Source organism: Ornithodoros turicata, chromosome 3, assembly GCF_037126465.1.
Source record: "Ornithodoros turicata isolate Travis chromosome 3, ASM3712646v1, whole genome shotgun sequence".
NCBI classification, from domain to species: domain Eukaryota; kingdom Metazoa; phylum Arthropoda; class Arachnida; order Ixodida; family Argasidae; genus Ornithodoros; species Ornithodoros turicata.
This window is the reverse complement of record NC_088203.1, coordinates 62,836,626-62,849,244: the sequence shown is the minus strand read 5'-3', so window position 1 is coordinate 62,849,244 and position 12,619 is coordinate 62,836,626. Positions and strand designations below refer to the sequence as shown.

The following is a 12,619-nucleotide window of genomic DNA, read 5'->3' as shown; positions in this document are numbered from 1 at the left end:
CACGCGAATAAGCTGAGGCCGTATATAGCTCGTGTGAACGCTGTAGGTGTCATATTTGATAACGATGACGAATTTGGAGACATAGTTGAGGCTCCAGCAAATCAGAAGTGTACTACACACAACACCGAAGTAGATCCGTTGAGGTTGGAAATGTCGGATTTATGTCCATCAACAAGCCCTTCAAGACGAATCTCCGACCAGAATACGAAGTGCAGATTCGATGGCATCCGCGAGCGAACACCAGCTGGCAAGATATAGAAGGAGTCTCCGGCGGCCATTGCACAGTGGGTTTCAGATGCATGGAAGGCCATACGGCCAGAGATGGTTGAGAAATCGTTTAAGAAGTGATGCATCAGCAACGTGTTGCACGGCACAGAAGACAATGTGTTGTGGGAGGACAATCTCGCGGAGGACTCTGACTCCGATTCAGTCGTGTTAGCCGAAGGCAGTGACGGCCACTGAAGTTGTAGCAAAATAAAGGAGACAATTTTAGTTATTTTTGAACATTTGTATGTCTCGAAGTCTTTGTACTCGAATGTAAGGACCCCTCCCCAACTTTGGTCTGCCTCATTTTGAAAAAAGGAAGGAAGGTATACTGCTACCGGTGCCCGGTAGGCTACCGCGGCTACCGGTGGACTTGCTTACCGCAGTCCCCGGCTCCGGTATAACAGGCTCGTTTAGTATAGCGGGACTCTACCGCGACATTTCACCGGTAGCGATCACAACAGCAGCGCACGGAGACGGGAAGGAGAGCGGCAGCGCTGCTGTCGATCTCGCCGGTGAAGCGAGCGGTACGCTGGCGGTAGGCTGCGCGATATTTCGCCCCTCCGATCGGCGGCTGGTAGGACGGGGAGGCCGGTATTCCGCTCGCGCTTGCGCAGAGAAGGCATGACGTCAATACCGGCCCCACCGGTAGCCTATGGCCGGTATACTAAAACTCTCTATTATCATATAGGTGATATTGGAATATTGTAGAAATCCTTGGTTATGTATGCTTCACTTGAGCATGTTGACAGTAGCCTAAACTTGAACATGGTCACTAACCGCCACCATCCGTCAACAGGCGCTTTGATAAAGCTTCGTTTTTGTCAGCACGGTCTTTGTCAAACTCATACCCAATAAGCGTTGCCCAATGCTACCCTGAATGTAGGCCATGTGCTATGAGTTCCGTGCTACCAGGTTGATGCAGCTTGGGTTCGCACAGACACATCTATCAGGTAGTGATCCAGGATTTTAACGCAGGATGTGTTTATACGCTAGTTTTTGTCACATCACATCACATCACATCACAATCCGGCGTCACGTTCGACCGTCACACGGAAGAAAAATTTGGCACCCGATGGGCTTCCAACCGTGAACCTTCAGGTTGTGAGGATGATACTTAACGCAAACACTTTACTTTATGTAAATATGAATGTGCTTACAGCGGAATTTGTAGCACGCTACATTCTGGGAGGTAGGGTTTGCTTGAAGAAGGTGTCATCTCTTTTCCAGGTAGCTTCCCCCAAATTTACCTACTCGGTGATGTCAGACATTGAGGAAGATGAGGAATCTGCCTTTCTAGGACAGCCTCTCTGTGCCCTAGAAGTGCAGAGTTGCAGCACACCACTGCTCTGTGTTACTGCCAAAATAAGCTACAAAATTCCTTCTTTCTTCACGACATGCACAGAGCCCTGCCTACGTCACGTGGTCATGTACACATGCTTGCGGCAGGAACCGAAAATAAACCGGTTTCCTTATCTTGTTTACTGGGAACCATAAGCGATAAGGTGGAGAAAACCCGGAACCGAACCCTTAGCAGGGTTCGAGAGGTGAACTGCAACCATAGCCGAACAGACATATGTTTCGGTTTCAGCCCCTGACCGAAAGTGCCACTGTAGCTAGAAAGTAACCAATCAACATTGCGAAGATTAAAATCTCCAAAAAGTAAAAAATAAGAACAAAATCTGAATTATACGAAGGTAAAAAACTAGAGTGCATATTATATAGCAAGTAACATGAAAGCAATGATGTAGGAAAACCGAGAGGCACGGACAGAAAAAGGGACAACTTGCTGCACCCTATCTCAGCTCCTACGTGAAAGTAACTCGTTACTTATCAAAGGGAACTTGAGAAGTTAAAGCTGTTTTCATAGCTTGTAACTTTACTAGTAACTTAGTTACATTTCTTGCACAGTAACTTGTAAAGAGTTCTTTTTGTTGAGCAACCACCTCATCCCTGATACCGAACCAGTGGGTTATCGAGAATCGCAAGTACAGGGGCTCCACCAGTGGTTTATTCAGAATCGCACACACTGTGGGGAAGTTGCAAAAAAATGGGGGGGTCATTATTACATTTATGTTAACACCTTTATGTATCATAGCTGACATGTATCTAAAGCTGAAACAACACTGGCCCTCCTGTAGGGGGTGCACAAGAAAAAAGTTAGGGGGTGTCACAAAACATTTGGGGTGTGTTGGGGGGAGGTCTGGATAAATCACTGTGCTCCACATTAGTACAGTTGCGTTGAAACAGCTTGAGGTATCGTTGCCAACGTGCTTCACAAGCTGAAAGAACAAAGTCCCTACCCAGGTGAAAATCTGAACTGGATGCCACCAAAAGAAAGCGAGTTATGTAGTAAGGAAAAATACCAAACAAAAACTCCTCCTTTTCAGTTATTCGAAGCCGTCCGCGTACTGGAAAAAGTTGAGCGTCAATGGGGAGCTTGTGTAGATCCCCCCCATTCATCATCATTAATTTATCTGTTGTTGTTGTTGAGTAGATCGAAAGCAGCTTGCGAAAACGATACAATAAAGGATTCGTGTCATCAAAAGCTGTCCGTCTCGTCACTGGGAAACCTACGACATTGAATGCCCCGCGAATATTGATGTGAGACTTGCACTCGTACAGTGTGCTGAAGACAGTGTGCTGCATGAATGTTGTGTTGATTTGATTGCCAAGTGGTTTCCAACTGGCTTCAATCAGTTACCAGTTGAACTGGATGTGCCTACCACCTGGTTCCACTTGACTGCCAAGTGGTTTCCAACTGGTTTTGCCCCGGCTCCAGTTGAACTAGATGTGCTTCCATCTGGTTCCACTTCACTGCCAAGTGGTTTCCATCTGGTTAAACCAGGCTCCAGTTGAACTGGATGTGCCTACCATCTAGTTCCAGAGTGCGAAGTGGTAGTTAGAAGGTAGTTCCACTTCGCTGGCAAGTGGACTTGTCCCAGGTCCACTGTAATTTTGACACCTGCCCTAGACATATGCAAATCTTCACCGGTGTGAATTGAAGATGCTCTGCATTCCTTGCAGGTGCACACAACTGCTCAAGTAGTATGTGCATACATGTGCATCGGGCATTTTTGCAAGACAAATGATAATCTTAATTTACATTTCATAATATATCAATCGTTTATGGTCCTACCGTAATTCACCCAAGTTACTTTTTCGTCGGTAAATATACCAGAAACATTCGCGCAGAGTACCGAAATCGAACTTTGCGTAATTTTCACTTGAGTTTGAAACTGAAACTTTAATGGCCTCATCGTCGACAAGAGGAGCAGACTGAGCGCCATCTGCATCAGTATGTGTTTTGAAATGTTGTTGCAGTAGGTGGTTGGCCGTCGATAGTTCCAGTCTTTCAACTCTTGAAAACAGGCAAAAAAACGTGAATGTTTTTGAATCTCTATCGTCAAGCGCTGTATTATGTATAGTTCCTTTGCCTTGTAACTTCTGCACCAGCTAAATCGCGAGAAACTACGAGCGATGCATACTGCAATTACGCTGGTGAGTAGTATAGTGATTTGATATTTATGTATGTTTTCTGAATGTGTAGATCTACTCCCTGTTATTACTGTTATTTAAAATAGCGTAAGTGCAGGCTAGCTGGTGGGTGAACTCCAAGAATTCCTGCTCAGGCTTGTAACTGACTTTGTTATGTGTCTTGTCTTTTAGCTGGCAGTTTGTCTTACAAATGAATGATACTTGCAAGATGCTTATGAATCGTGCAGAATAAGGGCCAGCAACTGAAGTGAGGTATGTAGCGTGATTGTTGCAGGAAAACATTTACCATTTTATGCATGGCATTACAGTAGAACCCCTTTGTAGTAAACTCTCTGGGACCATGATGAAATTTTACTAGATCAGGAGTTTTATTACATCAGGTGTGCCATTGAATGTATGGGATTCTATCGGGACCGCAGTTCTCGTTTACTATAAGCAGAGTTTTACTACAAGAGGAGTTACTATAAAGAGGTTCTACTGTATATACGTGTACTTTTGCAACATTTTTTTCTACAGGTTTTCTCAATGAAACAGAATTCCCAGTTTGTCTCAATCAGGTATGGACAGCAGCACTTTTTACTGGCTATCAGGGTGATATAATGTTGTGAAGCGTACATTTTGCACAAAACAGGATTGCAGATACTAAAGTAGCAATGTGGGGTAATTGGCTTTGAGATGGGCGGGATGAACAGATATTTTTCTGAGATGCCGAAAAAGTCTGTCCAGTGCAATGTGTCGGTAGTAGGCATTCCCAGTAATCCAGTTCTTGAACTTTGAGTTACTTCTAGAATGTTCTCAGAGTCAGAAGACACCATCGACAGACCACCACCACCCACTGGACTGCATTGTCCTGTAGCAGTATGTACTGTGTTTGGAATATGCTCGAGTATATGAACCCATTTTTGTGGTGTGTAGTAAAGTGAGATATTTATATTCTCTGCATTTTGTGCTTTCACTGAAATTGTAGCGGTGTTAGTAGTCAAAGGTGCAGCTTCTGCTTCAGGGTGGCTCCGGAGATGGAATGACATCAAACATGTTCCTGTTGAATTCACTTCGAAGCTGATTGTGAGCAAGCTGCAAGTCTATTTTAGCTCTACAATCCACTTGCAAGTGAATTATGAAACCAGAAATGGATTTCCAGCTAGGAATTGTGAATCCATCTCACATTGTGAATCTCTCTTTTAGGCAAGGCGTATTTCCTGATTCACTTAAATGTGCGATCAATGTGCCTGTACTTAAGAAGGGTGATCCTTCCGATATCAGTAATTATAGACCGATTTCGATTCTTCCTGTTGTGGGCAAAATCATTGAAAGTCTATTACAAAAGCGCCTAACGACCTATCTTAACAAATTTCATGTGTTATGTGCAAACCAGTTTGGTTTCCGCAGGGGTTATTCTACAGAGACAGCTCTTTTAACTTTTACGGAACACATAAACCAATCTATTGACCAGGGCGGCTTAGCCATTTCTCTCTTCGTTGATTTCTCTAGGGCTTTTGACTTTGTCAACCACGAAACTCTTCTTTCTAAATTAGCCAGGTATGGGATCACAGGACCTGCGTTTGGTCTAACTACTAGCACGGTCCCTCAATACTCTCTCTGGTCAGGAAACTCCCGCGAAAAGTTCGCTTAGGGCGCCCCGACGACACGTGGCGGCGCATCGTCGCTCAGAAGGAGACTTTCGTGTCCGCCGCTGCCTGCGCGTATCGATTGCATGTGTTCCTGCGGGTGTTTGGAAGTGAGAACTTTTTCTTTTTTGGTGCTTGCGTTTTGCGTGCGTAAACAGAGGTTCATTTTTTTAAATATCCTTGAAATTTACTGCAATCTTTGCACTCTGTTCGTGTGTAAGAATGATCTACACAGATGAAGGAGACTGATACGAGCACGCAGCATTTTGGAATGTCTATATTCCTCGGAGCCTTAACTTTACCAGACGTGAATGCAAGTATTTTTTTCTTTGTCTACAAAACAGCGATGACTTGGTATACGGGAATAAATACAAACCATTCGCTAATAGCCTTATTGGAGGTGTACTACGATGAGCGTGATTTGTGGAGCATTAATAAACACTAAGAACCGTAAAATTTTCAAATGATAGGTCTTTCAGCATGATGTCAATACAATAACGTTTCTTATGGAACAACTTGCGAGGAAAGATGCAGCAGTAAACGAAGTTAGCTAATACCTGTTTACTCGTTTACGCATCCGTTTACATACCGGCTTATATATTCGTTTTTGCTGAATCGGAAGCGAGGAGAGGGAGAGATGATGTTTTCACTTTTTACGTTTTCATTTTTCTTTTTCCTTTCTGATCTGCAATACGTGAAATTTTTCTGCGGCCTATACACTACAGACTCTAGAGCTCATTCATGGCCGTGTATAGTGCTACAAAATATCGTTTCTTTGGCTTCATCATTACTTTCAAGCGAAAGACTGACTCATTAAATTTTTCTGCATTTCACCTTACTTATCTCTTTCCGGTTATTGTATTTATTTGTCACCAGATACTGCAACGTTTTTCTTGTAAATGTAGTTCTTGGCCAGTCCTAAAATTTATTTCCGAGCTATGAGAACAGTGGCCGTTCCCACATAAAACTTCATTCTGTAGCAGCACACGCCGCTACAATTTTATCATTTGGAACGTCCTGGAACTGATCTGACTCATACGCCAAGGCTATCTCCAACGCGATGAATTTGACACCTGAATCTCGTCAGCCAATTTCTATAGCTGAAAAGTGCTATTAGGGCCACACTTCAGTAAGCGGAAATTCTATCCTGTTAATTTAGTAACCCGGCTTAAATCATGTTGGAATCTCCTTATTAGAACTGGTTGGTCAGTCAGTCCAAGCCGCAAAAATAGTAGGAATATTTGAAGGGTTCTTCAGAAATATTATCATGGGATGATCACGTGCATTATGTTTAAAGGGAACGCATGAGAGCCATTGCTATCTTAAGTCGATACATCTTCCCAAAGTTTGTAAAGATATCTACAATACGTTAATAGTGTAATATAGATCAGTTATTGTCAACCACATCGAAAAACAACATACGTTTTTTTCTTCACCGAAAACGATCGAGTCATGCGATTTATAGCATGTGTACCTCCCGTCTCTCATACCACCAGAGACGACTTTCAGATGATCATGATTACAACGCAGGATTTCTATAAGTACTTCTTCTGAAGTCTTATGTCTTCTCTGAAATAGAATCACCTCGTAATTTTATCTCTGCTCAGATTTTCGCCCTCAGTTTCGCCCTCACGAAATACCTACTGAAAGCGGCATTACTTTATAACACATCACTAATTTGTGTGATTGTGTAACAGAATGAATTAATATGTTTCTCAACCGTCATTGAGAGATATGAGTGAGAGTAAAATCAACATTTTCCGTGTCAGAAAAAGACAACAACGAAAGTTGCAATCTACGCGGAAAATCTGCAAATTGACGCTAACTGAACTAAAATGTGTGGGCTGAACTCATGAACCTATTCGAGATTTATTTCTGCTCTAAACCCGAAATGAACTTTAAAAAGTAGCTGATCAAATCTTCCCTAAAAACACGCCGCGCTATGGAACCGTCGTCTGCTCCAGGAGGGTGTCTCCTCCCGAACGACGCGATCGCCCCATGCGGGAGAAATTGTCCCTAAGTGACCTTGTCTATTGTATTCGAGCGGAGTTTCCAGACCAGAAAGAGTATTGAGGGACCGTGCTACTAGTTACCTTGAAAACCGGTCTCATATTGTTAGGTGTCAGGAGGCTTTCTCACAACCTCAAGTTTCTAACATTGGCGTACCACAGGGATCTATACTAGGTCCGCTTCTCTTTTTACTGTATATTAATGACCTCCCTGAGCACATTGAATTTTCTAAAGTATTTTTGTATGCAGATGACACTACTTTACTATTAACTGGTAAGTATATCGACGATCTATCACTAAAATTAAATAAAGACATTGATAATCTCGTTCATTGGTGTCATACTAATAAATTACAGTTAAACGCAAATAAAACAGTGTCAATGCTTTTTCATTCTCATAAGCATAATGTTGTCACGCCCACTTCAGTATCCCTTCTGGGAAGTTCATTACAATTTCGTCATGAAACCAAATTTTTAGGAGCCATGTTTGACAGACATCTTCGTTTTACATTACACATTAAGCATATTATCCGCAGGATTTCATATGGTGTAAGTGTTCTTGTGAGAACCCGAAAGTTTTTCCCATCGTCTATCTTACTCAACTTATATTATGCCCTTATACATTCCCACTTATCTTACTGTGCTCCTGTTTGGGGCTTAACTTACAAAACGCATCTTCGTGCTCTTCAGGTAATACAAAACCATGCTGTTAGGATCACGTTTGGTTTGCCATTTTTCTCTCATGTCCCATATCATGACATTCATATATCCTTAGAGTTCATGATATAATTTCGTACAGTGTACTCAACCTAACTCACCGCATCTTAAACCTTAATCTCATCTTGCCAAAATTTAATTTTAGTCACCTCAATTCGAACCAACGCACGAAGGCTGGTGCAGGTTGTAGGTTGAACATACCTTTGGTGAAAACAATCTATGCGACGCTGTCATTTTTGTTTCGAGGAGTCTGTGAGTGGAACCAATTGTCTCATGATATAATAAGCATCCATCATTTTTCTTTGTTTACAAATCGAGTGAGGCATGTGTTAATTCGTAATGCAGCTTAATTTGTCTGGTTATTAGTTATCTCTTGAATTCGATTTACCTGTCCTGGTTTTGTTGAAAGAAACAAGGAAGTCACTGAAAAAGTTTGTTTGTTTCTTGTCTTATTGTATTGTATACCTTGTAGCCTTACCTAACTCCTAACTATAGTGCTTTACTGACATTTAGATACTTTTCACGCAGGAACCTTTAACCGGGATTTTCCCTCTGGTTCCTTCAGTTCTATGATAATTGTGTGCATTGTTTGAATGAATGAAATAAATGACTGATTGATTGATTGATTGATTGAATCAATTTCCACTTTGGAAGTGGACCCACCATGTGGATACCAAAATGGAAATTGATTCCTAGCTGGAAATCCATTTCTGGTTCCATAATCCACTTGCAAGTGGATCCACTTCAAGACGGAAATTGATTCCTAGATGGAAACCGATTACTGGTTCCATAATCCACGTGCAAGTGGATCCACTTCAACAATTTTTCCACCTGGGCCTATACGGGGTGCACAGGAATGAAAGGCAGGGTGGTGTCGCCAATATTTAGGAGGTTATGAATCCCTAAAAAAAGACAAACACCGTTTTTCGCGCACCGTCTACAAATGGCACGAATGACAAGAACTTAACTTATCACAAGGCGAAAAGAAAGGAGTCAGACTGGAGATGCGTAGCGAATTTTCAACGGCACTTTCGGGTCCGTCAAATGATGCCATAAATGATAACCCATCTTCCACAGAGCAGTTACAACCGGGAGGTATGTTTCTATTTATTGCGCTGTCTGTGAACACTGCAAACTGTACGCTCAAGATACTCGATCACTAAAAACCACAATGCCGCCAAATAATTAGGCAGAATAGCAGGCTTTAACGGCTCCGGTGGACGCGCATTCCCGTACCGGAAAGAAACACCTGTACATGATCCTTTTAAAGCAACAGTATTTACAAACCGTACGCAAACTTTTTACATTCTCGATGCGGTGTCTGACGCTGTGAAAGGATGATCAGCTGTTATTCAGCATCACTTTCACTTTTTGTTGGCATGAAATGGCGGGACTGAAGAAAGTTTTAGAACTCACGTCGGGTTCATCCTCCATCCAGCGAATTTGGCTTGTGAGTCTCCGAAAGACAGCAGCACCATATCTGTTCTTCCGACTCCGCGACTCAGGAGACGCAGAATCACTGCGAACAAGATTGCGAGGCATGTCCCGTGCGAGTAACTACCTTGATACCCTACGACGGCAAGCATTCGCTGTAGAGATCAATCGGAGTCACATCACACTCCACAGGCTGCACCGCTGCACACTGGTGACGGCAGAGCAGGAACAACCAACACCAACAGATGGCCGTACGGAGCCTTCGACGGGGCGAATGAAAGCTGTGAAGGGGAATAGGAGAGCGACGCTGGCGACGCGTTTTCATTCTGCGCTCGGCCCACACGCAAGCCGAAGGGGAAATGAAAAACACACACGCAAGAATAAGTGGGATTGGTTCCTTATTGCTATGGTTCCTTGTTCTTCAAGGGGCGGATCCAGAACCTCACTTTGCCTGGGGTTCTTTGTAAACACGCGCAGTAAAGGATGGGAGAGAGGGAAACCCAATGTATAAACTTACGTTTCTTCCTTTCATTTTTAAAGGGGGATGGTCCATGGCGCCCCCCCCCCCCGTATCCGCCACTGGTTGTTCCTGCGACCAAGCGTGGGCGGCACTTTCACCCAAGTTACTGCTACCTCGCAACTACAGCACAAGAAGCGTATATGAGCAGATGTAAACAGAAAGCTTGCATTGAACCGCGCACGATCTGCTTTTCCGCGCATCTGTGCAGGTTTTCTGTTTGCATTTGCTCGTTTTGCTTGTTTGCATTTGTTTGCTTACAAATGTGCTGTTGCGAGTTAGCAGCTGTGTTGTAATGTAAAGAGCTGCGAATGTGTTTTGTGCGTCATTGTTTACTTTAGTGTTTATTTGTGTATCTAGTCATTCTTTTGTCGATAAAAATATATTGGCGCCATTCGTCGCTGAGACGCGTGTAGAATATTTAGAAAATTTTCAATCGTCTATAATCAAGTAAGAAACACATTATTCAATATACGATGTGATTTTACGATACGATATTTTTCATTTGGTTAACGTTTGGAAAAGATGGAACTTGAAAAGTAGTGAGTACTGTTTTCGGATAACTTTATCGGCGTTTTTCTTTTCTTTTTTTCAAGGGGTTATCTGTAATCTTCACTTTGACACTTCTGAACCCATTTATCTGTAACTGTATAAACCAGGGATGGGGAGTAATGTAATACATCTCGGTAAGGAGTAATGTACATCTTGGAGAGGGCTCAATGCGTAATGACATGAGTTGAATTGTCTAAAGTCAGCAGCCACGAACTGTGCCTGTTATAGGTAAGCAAAATACCCAAGCTTGATTTTTCCCGGTTCTCCTACAGTTTTCCGAGCCTGGTTTTAAAGAATAACGTTTTGGGAGAAGAGGTTACACTTCAGCGAATTACGTTTCAGCGAAAGGAAGGCTCGTTTTATCGAACTACGTTTTAGAAAATAGGGGCACGTTTTAGAGAACACAGTTTTCGCCAATTAAGTTTTCGTTTCGGTTTCAACACATAGCGATCGAACCAGCAGTGAGTGTTCGACTGTCAGGTTGTCTTTTGTTTGTTTTACACTTAATTGCACTATCACTGGTAGAAGAGTACCGATATTTCGTAGAGAATGTTTGCGTAAGAATGCAAAGATTTCGCGATAAGTTTCGTTCAAGAGCATTTACTTCAAACGATGTACAACGGCGCGCAGATAGTCTCTCCATTTCGTTTCGCCTACTGAATGTAGCGCAGCTTCTCTTTTCCTCGTGGCCAACCTTTGATTCGGCACTTCCACGCCGCGTAGCAAGCAGTAGTTTATCCAGAACCGCAAGCTCGTGGGGGGCAAAACAATTAGGGGGTTTTGTCAAACATTTGGTGGGGTGTTGGGGGTCTGGGGGTCCTTGCTACCACTGGTAATAAGGACTTTGGTGCGACCACGAGGGCAGATTAACTTGCTCATCATCAGGACAAAACATCGCCTTTGAAATTCTTCCTTACTGTGTATGTACCGGGTGGTTCATTTTAATAGATACCGATTTTAAAAATAGACGCGCTAGTTTTTGCTGCGTGCGACTAATATGTATTGGTATTCCTAGCTGAGGACCTACAACGTAAGTCCAAAATTCAGTTTCCGGATGGGAGTCTCAGTTTGCTCCACCAATGAAAATAGGCATGTACTATGATATCAAAGCTCTCAGGCAGTGCCAGCAAAATTCCCGGGTTTACTCACATCTTTGTTTTGTTTTTTTACTTCCGCTTGTGCGGCACGCTTTTCAAAAAGAGGCTTCCATCCAGAAGCATAATTTTGGGGTTCTATTGTAGGCCCCTCAGATGGAAATACAAATCACACTAGACGCGCGCGGAAAAAAAGAGTAGTGCCTCTATATGTCGAAGAGAAATCACCCTGTGTGTGTACTGCTTGTGAAAACCGTTTCATTCTGCGAACAAATGCTTGAGCACCTTAAAAACCGACACCCAGAATACAGGTTGTGAAACGACCCTCCCCCCCCCTTTCCTGCGAAAAATATAAAAAAGATCGACTGGTACAACATAACAAGTGTCAACCCGAATCGCTCGGTGAACGTGGAAAACTGGGGGGCGGATGTGCTACCAATTATATTGCGCATAATTAGAGGGGAGAGCACGGGCGTCGGAAGGTGGGGGCAGAGGGGGCGCTCCCCCCCCCCCCCCCCGAACTTTCGCTCTGAGCGCCCCGACACCCGATTTTTCATCTGTACCTGTCGTCAGAGACAGACTTGCTTTCAGCTCTGTTACCGCGCAGACTGAAAACGAACACCCGTTCAAAAAGTAGAAGACTAGAAAGTAGAAGTAGAAGACTTCGTGTTTGTGTCTGTCCTTTCGTGTTCCCTAGTCTCGGGGTTTTACATTATGCATAGAAGACTAAGTTCACCCGAATAGGTACCAACAACGACAACAACAAATATATCGTGACTATGACCTGGGGTGATTCACCACTGAAGAGCAGCACACTACCCCATTACACGCGAAACATTAGACATAGGCGCCGACTGCGGGGGGGCGCGCGGGCCCTTGCCCCCCCGGAACATGAACTAGGGGGGG

General features: G+C 43.4%; 1 protein-coding gene across 6 annotated transcripts in view; it reads right to left on the bottom strand.

Moving 5' to 3' along the window:
* The window catches only part of LOC135388537 (transient receptor potential cation channel subfamily M member 2-like), a 408,615-nt gene that overhangs the window by 277,804 nt on the left and 118,192 nt on the right, over positions 1 to 12,619 (bottom strand). For 5 of the 6 annotated variants that reach the window (XM_064618138.1, XM_064618136.1, XM_064618135.1 and 2 more), the window contains exon 1: positions 9,533 to 9,803. The exons of the other annotated variant lie outside the window; for it this stretch is intronic. In XM_064618138.1, coding sequence (XP_064474208.1) covers positions 9,533 to 9,658 — 126 coding nt within the window. In that variant the 5' untranslated portion in view covers positions 9,659 to 9,803. Of the gene's footprint in view, positions 1 to 9,532; positions 9,804 to 12,619 lie in introns of those variants that run through there. 6 annotated transcript variants of the gene reach the window in all.